We start from the raw sequence: 17500 nt of genomic DNA, 5'->3' as shown, positions 1-17500 counted from the left end.
ATAATTTTAATTCAAATATAGCGTTCCAACAATAATAAACTGTCAACAATACAAGTAATATAAATAATTATTTCCATTATTTAGAGACAACTTTTAACAACATGCCAAGAAATAGATGGACTGAAATAATAACAAACTTTAAAAACAGGCGGATAAAAGGTATATATATATATATATATATATATATATATATATATATATATATATAAAAGAAATATTTAAAATATTTACACTTAACCTTACTTTTACAAATTATTTTATTATTATTTTATTTATCAGCATGGAAATTAGTAACCTCTTTTTATTTATTATTTAAAAAAAAATATTTCCAGAAATATCTGCCTTAATACACAAATACTAGTTTATTTTGGTGTCTTTAACCCTCCTTCATTTTTTTACTGATAAGGAAACTTTGTTTAAATATAAAAACATTATTTCATCAAATTATTGTTCAAGACATATTGTCTATTTCAATAAAAACATCGTTTCAGAAACGATCGTACACACTATTCATTTTGTTTGTTTTTCCTTTTGAAACTGAATTCAGTTCCAAATTATGAATCGTTTTACTCAATATTAAAATAGCTCTAGGATATCTATACCTATCGAGCTTATTATATATATACATTACAACGATGACTGTTTTCTTTGAACAGTACATTAAAATAAACTCTGCTCTATAGACTCTAGGTCTAATTCCCTCAAAAGTATATATATATATATATATATATATATATATATATATATACACACACACACATATATATATACACAAACACACACATATATATAAACACACACACATATATATATACACAAACACACACACATATATATATATATACACAAACACACACACATATATATACACACAAACACACACATATATATATACACACAAACACACATATACACATACATATATATACACATATACACACACATATATATATATACACACAAACAAACACATATATATATATACACACAAACAAACACATATATATATATATATATATAGTAATATGCATATTTATATATAGAGAAAATAAAAAAGGAACAAACCGTATTATGTGTTCACCAACGTTTCGTCTTTATTTCGAGACTTCCTCTGGGTGAAATAAAGACGAAACGTTGGTGAACACATAATACGGTTTGTTCCTTTTTTATTTTCTATTTTGTCGGAATACTATTTCCATTATTGTCATCATATTTATATATATATGCAATATTATATGACTTTATAATATTTTATGTGTATTTTCATAAAATAGTGATATTTACATATATTAGTAGATATAGTTTTCTTTTAAATATGACAAGAGTATTCGATTATGCAAGCAAGGCTTCACTATATTTAATTAAGGTACACATTGGGAGAAAACACATTGCAACGTTCTCAGGGTTTCGTGGAAAACCAGCCTTTTGTAAGCCGGAATATATACAAAAGATGATGTCAGTCCTCTACATAATCAATCAAAAATGCGTTTATTGTGCGTTTTTAGAGTCTTCTACCAAACTCGGCAAACTTTTTATCCTTCAGAAAGAAACTCAGGTAACATACCTTCAACTTACGTGCCGCGAGAGTAACTTTTCATTGCTCGCTCTAATTGTCACGGTAATCGATGCGAACCAATATTTCACACTTACCTGAAAAGAGAAAAATAAATTACTATCGTTATTTAAGCAAACAAAAGTTTAGTGTAGCATGTTAATATATAATAAAAAAATGAAGTTAATGATACAGCTTTTGAAACAGACAAAAATGACTTTTTAATCGATTTATATATATATATATATATATATATATATATATATATATAGTGATTGTCACTTCTTACTTTATTGTTGATTACTCAATCATATATATATATATATATATATATATATATATATACACACACACACATATATATATATACACACACACATATATATTGCCATCTTGTAAATCACACTTTATAAAAACCATTGTACATTTATTTTAACGACGTTCCTAACATGTTAAAAACACGTATATATATATATATATTACACAAGAGACGCTTCACTAGTTCAAGAAATTTAAATATAATTTTAACTGAAGCATTTAATAGCATCTAGGTTTTAAATGAACAATAATCAAAACTGTCTGAAGACGACTGCTGAAACTCAGTCGAAAGTACTTGCAAAGAAAACGAAAAAAAAAAACACAGATGAACCAAGACGACTATGGAACGTTTTTTTTTAATTAAAAAAATTTTTTTTTACACAAATTCAATCGAGAAACAAGACACTTTTAAAACTTGAAAAGCTACAAAGAAAGCTTATTAAGCAAGACCACTCCGTTCTATTTAACAATACTTGTCTAAAATTTGTATTTACATTTACACGATGTTCGAGATTAAGTCGACACTTGTTTGGTAAAAGATTAAAAACGTCATATATCGGCAAATAATTGATGTATTCCCAACATTAAAAGTACATCTCTTAGATGATTCGATTCTGTATTAACTTGCTTGGATCTAGAACTACCTTGGTTTCCAGCTTTTAGACGAACTTCCTTGTATGCAAAACGTTATACACTCTGCAATAATTCTTCCTGCTAGCCATTCATTCAACCTCCCCATAACAACGCTACCTACGTGTTAACATGTAAGGACCCAACACGTTGTAAATTCCGTCACAAAGAATATAAGAGAGAGAGAGAGAGAGAGAGGACAGAAATTTAACTCGTTATTTCAGATTTGAACAAAAGATCTTTAATACTCTATCTACGGCCATGCGTGACTTGACCTCTCGACTCTGAGGTCAGCCATGTCTCCAACGTGATCCTTAAATACCTTTAGAATACCGCTCCTTTCTCTGACGTAATCCCGCGTCCATGCACGCGTTCTTCTTTTTTTTATATTTTTCCCTTTTCATTGCCGTGACGTCTTTCGCACACTGATATCGGATATACAGCTGCCACACGCGCGTTCACGCTCTCTTACACAATTATCCAGTTCATGGCCTTCAATGGACACTCAACTTTAGTAATTAATAAATGGCATTCTGGTACTTCCTAATCACACTGTAGCTCTAGTAACATTGTCCGGGAACTAACAAACATGCCCAGTTTCAGTCGCAAACGAGACCAAAAAAAAAAAAAAAAAGAATAGGAAATAACTCCAACTCGCTTGTTTCATCAACATTTAGTTTCTTTTTTCTTCTCTTTACTGTTGTGATATCCCTCATGTGATTGCCTTCTGGAGCGTCTTTCACGTAATCGCGAACGTTATCCACGTCTCTCTTATAATCGTTCTCTTTCTTGTTTTAGTCTTTTTCTCTTTTCCGGTGACGTCATTTTGGATGCATTTACATCCACGCAACCGCGCTCTGTTGCACTCTCAAAAGCATCAATAGTACACAAATACTTCTGATACATTTTGTCGATATTACGAGGTGCCGTCAATAAGTTCCCAGTTTTTTTTTTGTTCATATGGACGATTTTACTGATAGTAATGAACTGTAGTCCACTTCGAAGTAATCTCCTCGGGCTGTAATACATTTGTGCCGTTCCAACAACATCTCAAAGGCCCCACTGAAGTCCTCTTGTGTGAGTGTGTCAATGACCCTTGTCACAGCCTCTTATCTCCTTAACTGTCTCATAACGATAGCATATAATGTTTTCCTTGAGCTAAGCGAATAAGCAAAAGTCACAAGAATCAAGGTATGGACTACAGGAAGGATGAGGAACTATCTTGATTCCCATGATACCGTCATTCTAATTTTATCTGAGCACTCTTGGGACAAACTTCACCCAAATCTTCCGCGTCTATAGTTCAGATTGCATTTTAGAAATTCACCATCTGTGACAATCAGGCTTTAGTAGGGTGTATTCAAATCCTACTGTAACCGATAACTTGAATCTGAAATCATAAAAATTGGTCAGTCATCTCTAGGGCTATGACAACAGAATATCCTTTTCTTTGTTTTGACTCTCGATTATATATCCGACACAGACACAGTTAATCAACCGAGAACCACATCACTTTAAATAAAAGCATATAAGATATCAATGAATACACACTCGAGAGTCCAAACAATGAAAAGAATATGCTGTTGTCCTAGCCGTAGTATCTCATAAGATGTATAGCAATAACAGACCGAATATTCAAGTGCCTACGACAACTTTAAATGCGTGTACAAAACTGTCTGGATACTTATTGAAGAAACCTCGTAAATAGTTTCAGTCGCAAACAAGACCAAAAAAAAAAAAAGAATAGGAAATAACTCCAACTCGCTTTTTTCATCAACATTTAGTTTCTTTTTTTTTCTCTTTACTGTTGTGACATCCCCATGTGATAGCCTTTTGGAGCGTCTTTCACGTCTTGTATGTAATCGCGAACGTTATCCACGTCTCTCTCATAATCGTTCTCTTTCTTGTTTTAGTCTTTTTCTCTTTTCCGGTGACGTTATTTTGGATGCATTTACATCCACGCAACCGCGCTATGTTGCACTCTCAAAAGCATCAATAGTACACGGATACGTCTGATACATTTTAAATGCGTGTACAAAACTGTCTGGATACTTATTGAAGAAACCTCGTAAATAGTTACGTCGGCTCTGAAATAAAAAAAGTACACTACAACACGATCGAATCGGTCTGGAAACAACGTGTAGAGATAGATAAGCAAGAAATGAAATTGTTGACAGTAACATGTTAATGAAATTAACGAATCTTCAGAGACGCTATGTTGTTAAGCGGGGAAATTATGTTTCGCAGCCATAACAAATGTTCAATACTTTCCTACCCAAAAGACCCGATGCGAGTGCTCAAGTCGCAGCTGGTGAAATTCATGGAAGTGTCGAAACAACAGTCATCAGATAAATCAAATAAGTCCACATAGATGGTTTTGTCACTTCGATTTAAGCGAGAACTTGTTGTTGTTGCTGTTGTTAAACTTGTAAAGTACATAAAATCGGTCTCTATCTCAGAGAAACACCGACTACCGTCTAGATGGTCGGATTTCGACCCTAGCTTAAGACAGTGGCGTGTCTCGCTACAAGAGAAGAGTTGTGATACAGCGAAACTGTCCGCTTGTGGATTACTAAAATGGAAGTGTCGAAACATTGGAAATTTTAGATGTAGGATACCTATATATGAGCCTAAAGTTGTGCTGAATTGCAAATAAACAATGTTAATGTAAATTAGAAATATTTGAATTTTAAAACGAACATGCCTTCTTGAAAGTTTCTAAAATACTCAGAAGAAGCTGAAATTGGGGGGGGGGATATTTATTAACTTATATTTAATACCTATTTTAGAAATGTTACAAATATCAAAATAATTTGGATTTTTGACGAAGTACTTCCACCACCTCCCGTACTTTTTTTTTTAAATAAGAAAAGATTTCGTTACTACCTCTATGTTTGATTGCATATAATTTTTTTTTACAAAGGAGTCACCATTTATAAAGACCCACAGGTCACTCGAGGATAAGGGTTAATATCTGTACGAAAGTCAATGGGAAAATATCGTAGCGATCGTTAGTAGTGGAAATTTAGTAAATTGGATTACTTAAGGGGATGGTGCGTCAAGAACTTGTTTACATTGGACTTGAAGACGACCATATTGTAGTCTGTTGGAAAGCAGGAAAACGGAAGAGGGTTTCACATGCGTGCAGTTCTAAGAAAGAAGCGCAGATAAAGAGTGGGGAAATTATTAGTATTGATTTCAGCTGGACGAGTGTTTTTTGTTAAAGTTTAGCGAGTGGGTACCAGAGATTGGAGCTCCTAGAAAATATCTTCAGGGTCTGCTTTGATTACTATAGAAGAAACCCAATGTGAACGCGAGTTTGCGTTTAAATACGTTTCCGCAATGGTCACCGTGGCTTTATTTAGATTCCCACGGGTGGACAGTGTTGTGTATTGTCATATTGTGGCCGCTTTCATCATTGATCGGATCTGTATTAGGACCAATTGATTATCATGAACTGCATAAAATATTTATACAATCACTGGCTAATTAGGTTTTCACGATTTGACGACAATTTTTTTTATTAGACCCAAAAGCTCTCTTACACCCATACCTTTGAATTCATTCAAGTTTTGTTAAAGAATCCAAACGCTCTGTGGCGATCAAGTCTCTTATAGCCTAGTTGAGTGAGTCTCACGCGCATGGTACGCATTACAACAGGGCTTCTTACCTGCTTACAAAAAACTTGCTCATCTTCAAATCTACTGCGCGCAAATTCTGGTCATAAACACCGCCAGAAGTAACCAAAGGCATTTTACACTATTCATCAAAGTGAGTACCTTCGTTGTCTTCCGCATCGTTCAGTTGGCAATCATTCCCTTTTCATTGACTCCTATCCTCGAGTGTTTTTTTTGTCTTGTTTTAGACGTAATAAATCTCATTTCTAAATGGTCCTGGATATGACCTAAAACTATATCCGATGGTGAGGCCCCACCTTGCGGGCCTTGGGGAGTGTGGAGCCACCCTTTAATTGCTATTGCTCCCAGGTCCACTCTGACACGGAATGGTAGTACCTGTTAGGGTCCCAACTATAGGTTAAATAGAATCTGACTTAAAAAAAATATATACTCCATTAAAAATCGTTCCTCAAAATAACTAGATTCGGCATTAAATAACCTGAAAAAGGTTGATATGCCGTAAAACAAAAAACAACCAACCAACCAATCATTTCTAAATAGAGATGTTTACTACTTTTAGAAATAGAGACTATTGTATTAATAGCACATAAATACCAATCAAACTAATCGGATGCCACGATCAGAAGATTTGAAACAAAAGCCTGTAATCTTTAGTCCAAAGTTCTACCAAATTACATATTTAAATGCTTTTTAAATAGAGCTTAAAACATTACCCTACCAAGATAATTATATCTTTGGCATGGCGTCATAGGTTTATGATTTACTCTTGTAAATTAAATGATGGAGTGTATTCCCGTTTACAGTGAGTGCTAGCGTAATGCTCCTTTGCTTCCTTATGATAGCAGTCGCCTCCCTATAATACTAGAATTTGGGCCTGTACGACTCGTTAATTTTAATAACTGATTATTTCGGATTACTTAATGCGTTTCTTAAAACAATGTTTTAATAAATTAAGTATGGCGCCCGTATACCGATTTCTGATGATAATCAGTAGTCTAGAAAGTAAAACATAACCTTTTTTAACTCCAAAATTTAAAAAGGTATGACGAGCAGGCTTTCTACAATGGAGCTCAATTCTCAATGCACTTTCGCTCGAAACTCAATGATGCACGTCCCTGACAGAGGTTGCTTTCTCAGAGTGTCATACCGTCAATATCTGCAATATAAAGATGACACTTTTGGGCGATGCATGCATACGATCAGGCATTATAACAACGCTATTTTCAATCCCCTCTGAGCCATTCGGGCGAAATCAGTCCTCGCTCGAAAGGGCAGGACACAAAATGTTTTAAATAGCAATAATAGAATTACAATAACAAAGACTTTCGCTGGCGAGGACTACTATTGACTGTAACCAGTTATACAGTCCTTTTGAAATTTTCATCTATTTTTCTCATTATGTACTGAATATTTTTTAATGAAACCTATATGAAATATGTTCCTTATTAAATTTTAAAGATTTACTATTCTGAAAGAAGTTTAAAAAATGTAATCTAAAAAAGTTATCTTAAATTTTGTTGCAATTTAAAAACATTATCTTTTATCTAGAAATTAATGATATAGATATAACATTTTCAATGATTTTTTTTTAAAGTGGAACAGAATGTACATTACATAAAATAAATCCAAGGTAATTTTTTGATTCAATTTAAATTAAATTTTTATACCTTATTTTGTAAAATTTATAAAAATGCACTTTGAAGATAGATAAATTTCAAATTGAATCTTGTACCTTTATTTTTAAAGCCTATAGTAAAAACATTTTGTTTAACAATTTTCATGTCTTGGACGAAATGCTTTTGTAACTTGTATAAAATAAGAGGCATTGCCTTTCGAGCGCACGTCGTATGATAAAAAGGGAAAATGTCAAAAGACGAAGAATTTCTCGCATTTCGAGTAGCAGATTCCTTTACCCAGTCAGTAGACACAAACTAGACATAAAACCACTAGGGTTCGTGTGTTTAATCTTGTCAGGGAGATGAATCTTAAACGACGAAACAGCTGCGTGTGGATAACTCAATATATATGCGAATATATACACACATATACATGTGCAGGAAAACGTGGGTAATTTTACTTTGATATTATAATAAAAGAGACTTAACTAAACGATATATAACATGAAAAAAAACAAACTTATATTAATGACACATGAACATGTATCTGTTCCAATACCGATCGGTGAAGATGAAATCGTTCTAGACTGAGACAATTTCAATTTTTTATCCCAAGCCAGAAACACTCATTTTTGGGCGAGTTGGATTTTTTCACATGAAAAGTCGACCTTTTTGTCTTATCCTGCCATCGTGGGGAGACAAATACATATAGACATATCGTTATGGTCATTGCATGTATACGACTGAGTTCCAATCCCCACCTGTCTCCTCCTGTAAATATTCACAGAAAGCACTGAACTCGCCAACTTAACCCGCAGCAAAGAACATTTCTTCCTTTCACAAGCAAAGGAACTTCCATGAACATAGTTTTTTTTTTTTTTTTTTTTTTTTTTTTTTTTTTTTACACAGTGGTCACCACTGATACAATGCCCGGAAGCTACTCAGGGATAAGGGTTATTGCAAGTACATTACGTTAGTGTGGAGAGTTGATGAAGTGTTTACTTAAGGGGGCGGTTCATTAGGAATTTTTTAACGTTGGACTTGAACACATCCAAGTTATAGTCAGGTGGGAAGCAGGCAGACGGAACAGAGTTCCACAGGCGTGTAGGTGTTTACTAGAACAAGTCATCTGTGGAGCAAAATATAACAAGACTACTTTCCAACTAAATGCAATATCGTATTTAAGTGTTTCATGAACAAATACTTGGTAAGCCGCCCTCTTGGATAATCGAGTCTTATTAGCTAGTATTCTTCTACTTCCACCTATTGTTTCAATCCTTTTCTAGTGTTCTTCATCGCCCATCTCACGATGTCTCGAAGGCACTGCATAACCCACAAACAGTTAAAACGTTCCCCAAACATCAGTGTAGTTTTCTTTTGTCTTTTACTGGCCAGGAGTTACAACCAGATGATCTATTGTTTGTCATATGTTCGTGAAAGAAAAAAGTGGGAGGGAGGCAAAAAAAAATGTTAGAGTTCTTCTTATTAGAATTATGATGCAGTAAGTTGTTTGAATGCGTTTCATTGTGCTCATATGTTGACGAATGTTTATTATTTGGGAACTGGTCAATGTTGGAACTTGCTTGAATGGGGTTTACTATCTCAATTTCACACTTGAGCAACATACATTGTGTCGTGATAGTCACGGTACGCGTAGTGTTGTTTGAGTCAACGACAGGGTGATTGTTCACCCGTGTTCATATGACACGCACAATGGACGAGCCGTTCTACATAATTGAATGGAATCATCTAAGTAAAGTTTAAAAGGCTTGTCAAATTAGTTTCTTTAATGTCTTTGTGCGTTACGAATATGCGAGTGAGCCACGCGCATGCGCGTTTGTATGCGAGCTTTCTTGAAAGTACTAGCTCATCTCATCGGACACATCATACGGACAGCAGTGTACGATAATTTGGCGCAAGGATATTCGTTAGTAGATGTGTCACGCTAAAACGCCTAGCCATTAAACGCACAGATACACAGTTACACAGGGTTGCATTCCGGTTGGCTATAACATTAACCTTTTAAATTCTAATATGAACAAATTGGTAAGGAGTATTCCTCTTAAATAATAAATTTCTCTACAGCTAAAATCACCGTTATAAATGCTTTCGGCGCCTAACCCAATGACCCTTATCCTTGAACGGGTCTTGTGCCTTAATATGTGGTGACTCATTTGTAAAGAAAAATTAAATGACCGCATCTTGTTTGAGATTAAAAAAAGCATTGGTCATCAAGCCTTGATCTGGGACAGCCATTATTTTCCTCTGATCATAGTGAGGCGACCTTCTTTTCAGCCAGTCTACAGAGTCCTCTTTATCTATATAATAGCCTGGGTGCCCGGCGTTGCCGGGGTGTTTGGAGGTTCGTGTTGAACTAAAAAAAAAAAAAAAAAAAAAAAAAAAGGAAATGAACGTGAAAAAAAAACAACGTGAAACATTTGCCACTGCGTCCATCGTCTAACCGGAAGTGGCGAAGGTTTAAATTAAGGCTAGTCAATGTACAAGAGGGGATGACTTTCGAAAATATCGGCGAAAAAAGCGACCAATCCCTGTAGAAAAGTGCCCAGTTGAGGGTGAATAAATTAATATTTTTAGCCAATTTTTCGATATTTGTCGTCCGAAGGGTCGAGTTTCAAAAAGATACCGATCTCACGAAAATTCGTCCATTTATCGAAAGTTTTAGGCAGCCATAGATACATCTTACATGCATGCATTTAAACAAGCAGGTGGAATTTATATTATAGATTCCTGTAGTTCTTCGTTCATCCAAAAAATACTTGGCAACTATTGGTTGAGTTATTCTTCCAGTTTCATGTAATGGAAAATTTTAGCGTAATTTTCCGATTCTTCTGGGCTATTTACGTTGCATGCTTGTTTTCTGATTCCGTATCATTTGGAAGACATTATTGTCTAAAATGTTTGGTGAGATTTTTTGATGGAGTTAGTTCTACTAGATCTTAGTGTTCATATCGCATCTTAAGATTTTGATTCTTGTGGCTCTTTAGATATTGCTCAGTGTTCAGAATAGTGAGTCGGTGTAGGTGGTAAATATCTGAGAGTCTCATATCATCTGCCCCTCTAGTTCGATTTAACCGTAGTAGACATCGGTTCCTGCATCTTACAATGTAAGCATTTCTCTTGTTTTAGTGTCTAATCTGTTAAGGTCATCTTGTGGTCAATCGGTAATGCCAAATGTGTATGTTACTGGCATTAGTGGTCAATGGCAGTTTATCTGTATTTAGTTGTGAGATGTGTTATGAAAATTTTTCTTAAGCAGCGTACGCATTCTCTATTTTTTCTCTCATTCTGTCATATTGAATTTTTTTTACACAGAAATCACCACTTATCAAGGCCCGGAGGCGACTCGAGGATAAGGGTTAACGGGTATACATTAGTCAATGTGATTATGGCGTCGTAAACATAAGTAGTGGGAATTTTGTAAATTGGATTACTTATGGGGACGGTTCATCAAGGACTTGTTTACGTTGGACTTGAAGACAATCGGATTGGAGTCAGCTGGAAAGCAGGCAATCGGAAGAGAGTTCCACAGGCGTGCAGTTCTAAGAAAGAAGCTTTGTTCATAGAATCTACGTTTAGATTTAGGCACAGATAAAGAGTGGGGGGATTATTGATAATGGTTTTGGTTAGACGAGTGTTTTTCTTGAAAGTTTGGCGAGGAGGGACCATAGATTTAAGCTCAGCTGAATCTAGTTATTTTCTTCTATGCATAGGTTAGAATGAATTATAATGTAATCACGGACGTGTATTTAATGTTAAACATTTTCGAAAAGGTTCAACGTGATTGTAAGGTCACATTCACAGGGGATTGATTGATAGATCATGAACGTCAGGTCAGCGGAGGAGTCGCCGTTAACTATACTGCCCTCATTAGTTAAAAAGCTCACGTGATCAAAATGCTGTTAGAGGAAAATAAATATGATATCTCAGTTGCAGTCTACAATTTTAGGCACAACGCCGCCGTTGGCGTTCCAATCGACCAAGGTCATGTTTCTCAAACGCGGCTCGATTGCCTGTAGCTATGACAAGGCCGATAAAAATATTAAAATAGGACAGGCCGCGCAAGTAAAGTTTTTATTGAAAGATTATATATATATATATATATATATATATATATATATAGTGCCGGCAAAAAAAGTCCGCACTTGTAACCTTTTCAAAAACTACAAATTTAAGCTAAATTTAATGTAACTGTTTAAACAACCTATACATCATTTGATTCGCCTTTTATTCCTCTATAATCTTACCTGTTCATATTTGACTTTTAATTGAAATATTCTAGTGTTCACGTCAATTTAAAAAAATAACTTCAAATTGAGGAGGCAAAAAGAAAGTCTGTAACAACAAATTCGCTTAAAACCAGCTTACATTATCGCCCTTAATCAGTTTAAAATATCCACCAACAAGCAAAAAAGCATCTCTAATCGTAATTATTGTTGTTTCAGGGTATACAACGTAACATTTAGTCCATATGCAAAAACTGTCTCTTAGTGATCGTCAGGAGCTCATTAATCTCCACCTTTCTGGTTTATCCAATCGAGAATTTATCGGGCTGTTGAAAAGGGTATGCGGTTTTGAAATGAGGAGCCTTGTTAAGCAAAGGGGATAGTAAAAAGGGGAAATAGAGAACTAAAGATGAAAAAAAAAGTGGAAAATGAAAAGATAATAAAATAGATAAGTAAAAATAAAACAGAAAAATTAAGTAGAAAAATGATAAAAAGAATTAAAACATGTAAAGATAGTCTAAACTATCCTTTGAAAAGTAAAAAAATAGTTCAAATGAAATTCGAAATCAATAAATTTTCGGTAACATTAGAGATCCAGGTGAGGTGACAGCAGTTCAATAAGAATCATTTCGAAAAACAAGCTCTAATAGAAGGTATCTTTGTAAAAGAAATGCACAATCGAATGATCAGAAAGCCATTACCTAAAATTCCTTCCATCGGAGTTTATTTTTATTGGTTTGGCAAAGCTCAAGTGAAAGAAGATGGCAAAGGTCGATGCAAGATAGAGCTCAAGGGTCAATAAAAAGCACAGTGCAAGGGTCAACGACGAAAAGAGCACAATAGCCAAGGAAATGAAAGGAGCGAGTGACTTAAATATCTATGGAAAAAAAGAGTCAAAGTGTAGGAATGGTCAAAGTAATTTTCAAATAACAAAGCGGATTAGGAAGAAAAGAGAATTTAAAAAATTTAAAACAAAAATATAATATTTTTAATGACCTCTAAAATGTATGGTTCTCTACTAAGACATATGTATATATACATACACGTATATATATATATATATATACCAACATACATATATACATACACGTATATATACCAACATATATATATATATGTATACACACACGTATATATACTAATATATATATATATATATACACACTCATATATATATACTAATATATATATATATACACACGTATATATACCAACATATATATACACACTTATATACACCAACATATATATATACACACGTATATACACCAACATATACACACACACGTATATATACCAACATATAGATATACACGTATATATACCAACATATAGATATACACGTATATATACCAACATATAGATATACACGTATATATACCAACATATAGATATACACGTATATATACAAACATATAGATATACACGTATATATACAAACATATATATATACACGTATATATACAAACATATATATATACACGTATATATACAAACATATATATATATACACGTATATATACAAACATATATATATACACGTATATATACAAACATATATATATACACGTATATATACAAACATATATATATACACGTATATATACAAACATATATATACACGTATATATACAAACATATATATACACGTATAAATAAAAACATATATATACACGTATATATACAAACATATATATACACGTATATATACAAACATATATATACACGTATATATACAAACATATATACACGTATATATACAAACATATATATACACGTATATATACAAACATATATATATACACGTATATATACAAACATATATATATACACGTATATATACAAACATATATATACACGTATATATACAAACATATATATACACGTATATATACAAACATATATATATACACGTATATATACAAACATATATATATACACGTATATATACAAACATATATATATATATACACGTATATATACAAACATATATATATACACGTATATATACAAACATATATATATACACGTATATATACAAACATATATATACACACGTATATATACAAACATATATATACACACGTATATATACAAACATATATATACACGTATATATACAAACATATATATACACGTATATATACAAACATATATATATACACGTATATATACAAACATATATATATACACGTATATATACAAACATATATATACACGTATATATACAAACATATATATACACGTATATATACAAACACATATATACACGTATATATACAAACACATATATACACGTATATATACAAACACATATATATACACGTATATATACAAACATATATATACACGTATATACACAAACATATATATACACGTATATATACAAACATATATATACACGTATATATACAAACATATATATACACGTATATATACAAACATATATATACACGTATATATACAAACATATATATATACACGTATATATACAAACATATATATACACGTATATATACAAACATATATATATACACGTATATATACAAACATATATATACACGTATATATACAAACATATATATACACGTATATATACAAACATATATATATACACGTATATATACAAACATATATATATATACACGTATATATACAAACATATATATATACACGTATATATACAAACATATATATATATACACGTATATATACAAACATATATATATACACGTATATATACAAACATATATATATACACGTATATATACAAACATATGTATATATACAATTTAGCTACCAACGTAATAGATGCACTGAAACTAAAGCTGCTTTCAGGTCTGCCAGCAACCACTGTAAAAGAGTAATCAAAAACGCAAAAGAGCTATATGCCCAGTCTGTTAAATCCAAGGTAGCTGATCAGCGGCTTGGATCCCACCAGTTTTGGCAAATAACAAATAAAATCCTAAACAGAAGTGTGCGTTCTATCCCAACCATTATCAATGGACCATAGGTCATCTCGTCAGCGTCAGACAACGCTAAACTATTTGCAAAGAACTTCGCAGCTAATTCTACCCTATGCGACGAACGCCATCAACTCCCCATATTTCCTCCTATAACACAGAACAAGCTAGGTAATATACAAATATCCGTGCAGGAGGTCGCCAAACTAATAAAGAACTTAGATTCCAGTAAAGCAACTGGCCCTGATGGCATCCCAATTATAGTGTTAAAAAAGCTTCAACCAGAACTTGCTCCCATACTTACGAAACTATTTAAGCGCTGCCTTAAGGAGAAGTGCTTTCCGACTCCCTGGAAGACCTCTTCAGTTTGCCCTATATTTAAGAATTCAGGTGATAAGTCATCTCCCTCTCAATACAGACCTATAAGTCTCCTGTGTGTTATGAGTAAGTTGCTGGAATCCATATTAAATAGAGAAATAGTCAACCACCTCAGCAGGAATAACATTCTTAGTGACACACAATATGGTTTCCGCTCTGCAAGATCTACCGCAGATGTGCTGACGGTTATATCCCACAGGATAAGTGAATCTCTTGACAAAGGCTTCCTTTCTAGGGCAATTGCTCTTGACATATCAAAGGCCTTTGACACGGTATGGCATAAGGATCTACTTCACAAGATTTCCAGCTACGGTATAACGGGAAATGTTTTCTCAATCATTAAATAATTTCTCTCCGATAGGCTCATAAGAGTAGTGGTCGATGGACAAAAATCGGAGGCCTGCAATATAAATGCTGGAGTCCTCCAGGGGTCAATCCTGGGCCCAACTCTCTTCCTGATCTACATCAATGACCTCCCTAAACACATACTTAAATCATTCGTTGACATCTATGCTGATGACACAACCATCTACGGCAACACATCAAAGGCTGTAAATGACAAAGTTCTCTCTGATTCTCTCTCCTCTGATCTCGAGCGCGTGGTTCAGTGGGGGAAGATGTGGCTGGTTACCTTTAATGCATCCAAAACCAAACTCCTATCCTTACATCATCAACGCTCTGATCCCCGGCTGGCATCAATTGTGATGAATGGCTCTCGTCTGGGTGAGGCTCCGTGTTTTGACAAGCTTCTGGGTTTGACCTTTACTCCTGATCTGAAACGGAACACGTACATCAAGTCTGTTGCCAGGGTCGCTGGAAAGATGGTGGGATCTTTCTACCGCTCCAGAAGATATCTCACTACTGATGCAATTCTCTATCTATATAAAAGCCAAGTACGTCCAAGGATGGAATACTGCTGCCATATCTGGGCAGGAGCTGCTAAAAACAGCCTATCCTGCCTTGACAGAGTACAAAATAGACTTCGTGGCTTAGTGGGGGATGCCCTTTTCTCTACCCTGCAACCTCTCTCCAACAGAAGAGACGTTGCGAGCCTGTCCTTGTTTTATCGTTATTTCCATGGCAGATGCTGGTCTAAACTCCAATCTCTGGTCCCCCCTCGCCAATCTTTCACGAAAAACACCCGTCTAGCTGAATCCACTGTGAAAAATTTCCCCCATTCTATATCTGTGCCTAAATCAAAACGCGGATTCCATGAACAAAGCTTCTTTCTTAGAACTGCACGCCTGTGGAACTCTGTTCCATCTGCCTGCTTCCCTCCGGACTACAACTTGGATGTCTTCAAGTTCAATGTCAACACATTCCTAATGAACCGCCCCCTAAAGTAAACACTTCAGCAAATCTCCTCACTACCTTAATGTACTTGCAATAACCCTTATCCCTGAGTGGCTTCCGGGCCTTGATAAGTGGTGATCACTGTGTAAAAAAATACACGTATATATAAAACATATATATACACGTATATATACAAACATATACACATATGTACTCGTATATATACAAATATATATATATATCCACTCGTATATATACAAATATATATATATCCACTCGTATATATACAAATATATATATATCCACTCGTATATATACAAACATATATATATATACACTCGTATATATACAAACATATATATACACGTATTTATACAAACATATATATACACGTATTTATATAAACATATATCTATATATATCGTATATATACAAACATATATATACACGTATATATACAAACGTACATATATATACACTCGTATATACACAAACATATATATATACACGTATATATACAAACATATACATATATATACACGTATATAAACAAAAATATATATACACATATATATACAAACATATACATACATATACACGTATATATACAAGCATATATACACGTATATATACAAACATATATATAAATACCTATACATACAAATATATATACACCTTTATATAAAAACATAAATATACACCTTCATATAAAAACATAAATATACACCTTTATATACAAACATATATATATACACACACATATATATAGACATATATATATATATACATACCAACATATATATATATATATATACATGCCAACATATATATACATACCAACATATATATATATATATATATACATACC

General features: G+C 33.4%; 1 protein-coding gene across 3 annotated transcripts in view; it reads right to left on the bottom strand.

Annotated features, from left to right (window-relative positions):
- The window catches only part of LOC145243459 (uncharacterized), a 542590-nt gene that overhangs the window by 371110 nt on the left and 153980 nt on the right, over positions 1 to 17500 (bottom strand). The window contains exon 2 of one of the 3 annotated variants that reach the window (XM_080106352.1): positions 1240 to 1650. The exons of the other annotated variants lie outside the window; for them this stretch is intronic. Within the exon in view, the coding sequence (XP_079962478.1) occupies positions 1567 to 1650 (84 nt within the window). The 3' untranslated portion in view covers positions 1240 to 1566. Of the gene's footprint in view, positions 1 to 1239; positions 1651 to 17500 lie in introns of those variants that run through there. 3 annotated transcript variants of the gene reach the window in all.

This window comes from Euprymna scolopes, chromosome 22, assembly GCF_053919585.1.
Source record: "Euprymna scolopes isolate OS-2025 chromosome 22, ASM5391958v1, whole genome shotgun sequence".
In the NCBI taxonomy this organism is placed as follows: Eukaryota; Metazoa; Mollusca; class Cephalopoda; order Sepiida; family Sepiolidae; genus Euprymna; species Euprymna scolopes.
Note: the sequence above shows the minus strand (reverse complement) of the source record. Positions and strands in the feature narration are given on the sequence as shown.